Source organism: Chenopodium album, chromosome 16 (assembly GCF_948465745.1).
Source record: "Chenopodium album chromosome 16, dcCheAlbu1.1, whole genome shotgun sequence".
NCBI lineage: Eukaryota > Viridiplantae > Streptophyta > Magnoliopsida > Caryophyllales > Amaranthaceae > Chenopodium > Chenopodium album.
In genome coordinates this window covers 33,994,624-33,998,690 of record NC_137849.1, presented here as the reverse complement: position 1 = coordinate 33,998,690, position 4,067 = coordinate 33,994,624, and the positions used below count along the sequence as shown (strand labels likewise).

The window sequence follows — 4,067 nt, the reverse complement described above, 5'->3', positions numbered from 1 at the left end:
CATGGAATAAGTAACCAATTTATGCAGGTTTCACAATGCGAGATCCTAGAGAAAACGCCAAACAAGCACGACTATTAAGAAAGCATATTATTGCCCAAAGGAAAAAGCATCTTCTAACAATCTCAAACTCTGCTACAAGAACCATGACCAGAGTCAGTGTAGTTGGTAACGCTCTAAGACCTTAAAAATTAATATCCTATAAGTTGAACAATTGCTAATAATTGTGAATTGTATATTAGATGACCCATGCAGTTCAACAAGTATACCATCTATTCCAAGTAAGGGGAAAAAACGTTCCCGACAGATTGACAATGAACAATTTGACATACCAATGACACTCTCAACAAATGGTGAACATACAAGTGAGTACACTAAGTGTCGCTTCTAAAATCATATTGTGTATTACAATTACAGCTTCTAAATAATTTAATGCACCTTCATAATTCTGAAGGAAAATACACCTAGCCTTAGAGTTTTGGCGGCCCAACAGGCAGATGCTCGGATTGTGAAGCTATTGTTTGGTTTGAGGAACGAGCAAGGAAAGATAGAAACAGCAAATCTCCAAAATACAGCATATGTTGTCAGAAGGGAAAGGTGAAGCTACCCCTATTAAAAGACCCACCTGAGTTCAAAGATAGAGGAAGGGTGTATAACTCAATCAATGCTTTCACTTCAATGGGTGGAAAAGTAGATAACACCATCAACTGAGGAAATGCACCATATGTGTTTAGGCAAAATGGCCAGAACAACCATAAGATTGGGTCATTACTTCCTCCCGAAGGCAAGCAACCGAGATTCGGCCAGTTATATATTTATGACACTGAAAATGAAGTGGAAAACAGGATCCACAACATTGGAAATGGCGAAAGCACTCCAGATTTGGACCCTGAAATTGTTGCAGGATTATCAAAAATGTTTGACGAGCATAACCAGCTAGCTAAGGTGTTTCGAATGGCAAGGGAAAGGTTTGCTGAGACTGATTTATAACCGGTGAAGATCAGATTAATAGGAACAAGGGCCAAAGATGGCAGGCAATATAACCTGCCCAGTGCCTCTGAAATTGCAGCATTAATAATTGGAATAGGTGATGCTGAAAAAGGACCTCGCGATGTCATAATTGAAGACAAACATTTTGGCTTGAAAAGGATATCAGAACTTCACCCGAGTTTCATGGCAATGCAATATCCATTACTATTTCCATACGGAGAAGATGGATATACAACAGATATCCCACACAATGATGTAGATGCAACTGGGAGAAGGGTGCGGACAACTGTCACAATGAGAGAATATTATGCATTTCGCTTCCAACAGAGAGAAAGGGAGGCAAAAACAAGATTCCAATTGGGAAGATTGAATCAACAACAACAAGTTGATGCCTTCACATGCGTGCAAGAAAGTAGATTAGAATGGGTAAGAGGAAACCAAAAAAAAATTCGCAAGGATGTCCTACGTGGATTAGCCGATGCAGTTTCACGAGGGGATACCGAACCAGCATCGATAGGTCAGCGTGTTGTGCTGCCACAATCATTTACTGGTTGCCTCAGATTCAATGTCCAAAATTACCATGATGCCCTAGCAATTTGCAGATGGGCTGGCCCTCCAGACCTCTTCATCACAATGACATGCAATCCAAAATGGCCAGAGGTTAAAGATTTCTTATCTTTGATTCCAGGACAGAAACCTGAAGATCGACCTGATATCATTGCTAGAGTGTTTAAGATCAAGCTTGATGAGTTAATTTATGACCTTACAAAAAAAAATCTCTGTGGGCGGACAAAAGCAGGTTAGTAAAAAATAGTCTTCAACATTCAAATGGGGCATTTGTTCAATCTTTACTAACCTGACAATCAACTATCCTTCTTTGTGTTTTATTAATTTATTAAACGCATACTGATTAAAGTTTATAGTAGTATAGTGCACCAACTATTAATCAATATAATTTAAGCCAAGTCTAAGTGGTTCATTAAAATACTTGCATTTGGTATACAAAGACTGCAATTTTTAATGTAAAATTACCTCTTCATTTGTATTACAGAACTTAAAATATTGACATACACTCACACCTTTTGATTTTCGCAGTAAAATATACAATAGAGTTCCAAAAGAGAGGACTACCACATGTTCATATGTTGTTATTCCTCCATGAAGCTGACAAACTGAAAACTCAAACAAATATTGACAGATTGATTTCAGCAGAATTACCAGATCCAGAAAAAGATCACATCGCATTTGAGGCAGTAGTTCAATACATGACACATGGACCATGTGGGTCCTTGAACCCAAAATGTCCATGTATGCAGGGAGGACGGTGTTCAAAATACTACCCTAAAAATTTCAATAGTGAAACATCAATTGGCGAGGACGGATACCCAATTTATCGGAGGAGAAATGATGGAAGGACAGCAACAAAGAATGGCATCACAATTGACAATACTTTTATTGTGCCATACAATGTTGACTTTCTGGTAAAGTACCAAGCACACATAAATGTGGAGGTGTGCAACAAATACACATGCACCAAATACCTCTTGAAATACATGAATAAGGGCCCAGATATGGCAACTGCAACAGTACAACAATAAAGTGAAGGGTCAAGCATTCAACAACAACCACAGAGGGATGAAATAAAAACATATTTGCAATGCAGATATGTTTCAGCTGCAGAGGCGTGCTGGAGAATGTTTGGATTTGAAATACAATATAAACAACCACCCGTCGAACGCCTCAGCTGTCACCTTGAAGATGAACAAACAGTAATGTTTGAAGATCATGAGCTGCTAGATGATGTCCTTGACAGAGTGGGACAAGCAAAAACTCCTCTCACCGGATGGATGGAAGCCAATCGAAAATACAGAAAAGCACGGACCTTAACCTTCCATGAATTCCCCACTGAATGGGTATGGCTAAAGAAGGAAAAGAAATGGAAAGAGAGAGATCGAGGGTTCAAAATTGGCAGAATATACTTTGTGCACCCAGCATCCGGGGAGCAATATTACTTGCGTATTCTTTTAAATATTGTTAAAGGAGCAACTTGCTTTGCAGAAATAAGAACTGTCAACGACGTCGAATTCAGCACATTCAAGGAAGCATGCAATGCTTTAGGGCTTCTAGAAGGGGACAATGAATGGCACGAAGCACTACAAGCTGCATCAACCTGGGCAACTGCACCACAATTAAGAGACTTATTCGTAACATTATTGATTTTCTGTGAGGTCACAAATCCAACAGAACTATGGGAGAAGAATTGGGAGATGCTAGCAGATGATATCCTATATCGACAACAAAAGAGATTGGGTACAAGAAACATTGTGCTAACAACAAACCAGTTGCAAAATTACGCACTACATGAGATAGAATTGAGCCTCAACAGAAATAATCGAAGCCTGAGGAATTATGCCAACATGCCATACGCAGACATATCTTTGGTACAACAATCCTCAAACAGGCTTATACTCGAAGAGCAAATGCATGATGTGGGCACACTAGCAAACCAGGCATCTCATTTGGAAGCAGGTCTAAATCCAGAACAAAATGATGTTTACCAACAGATACTTCAATCCGTCAATTCAGAAACAGGAGGAGTCTACTTTATATATGGAAGCGGAGGTATAGGGAAGACATATTTATGGACTACCTTAATATCAAAACTACGATCAGAGGGACAAATAGTGATTGCGGTTGCTTCCTCTGGGATTGCAGCTCTATTACTCCAGTGTGGAAGAACAGCCCATTCACGGTTCAGCATCCCGATAAATTTGAATGAAAGTTCGTGTTGTAGGATAGCCCAGGGTTCCGACTTGGCAAATCTCCTGCAAAGGGCAAGCTTAATAATATGGGATGAAGCCCCGATGATTCATAGACATGCTTTTGAGGCAGTAGATCGCACTTTGCGTGATATCATGCAAACTGAAAACGCAAACTCTGGTGACAGACCTTTCGGAGGCAAAACAGTAGTACTAGGAGGAGATTTTAGACAGATACTACCTGTGGTCCCACGAAAAGGCAGGGGAGATATAGTTCTATTAGTAGATCAGCGACAATATGGCCTCATTGCACTGTGTTAA

At 39.8% G+C, this 4,067-nt stretch overlaps 1 protein-coding gene across 1 annotated transcript; it reads left to right on the top strand.

Moving 5' to 3' along the window:
- The first annotated feature begins 2,759 nt into the window (after nucleotides 1-2,759).
- On the top strand, nucleotides 2,760-4,067 carry LOC145584111 (ATP-dependent DNA helicase RRM3-like). The gene has a single exon (XM_081641036.1). The coding sequence runs from the start codon at nucleotides 2,760-2,762 to the stop codon at nucleotides 4,065-4,067; it is 1,308 nt and encodes a 435-aa protein (XP_081497162.1).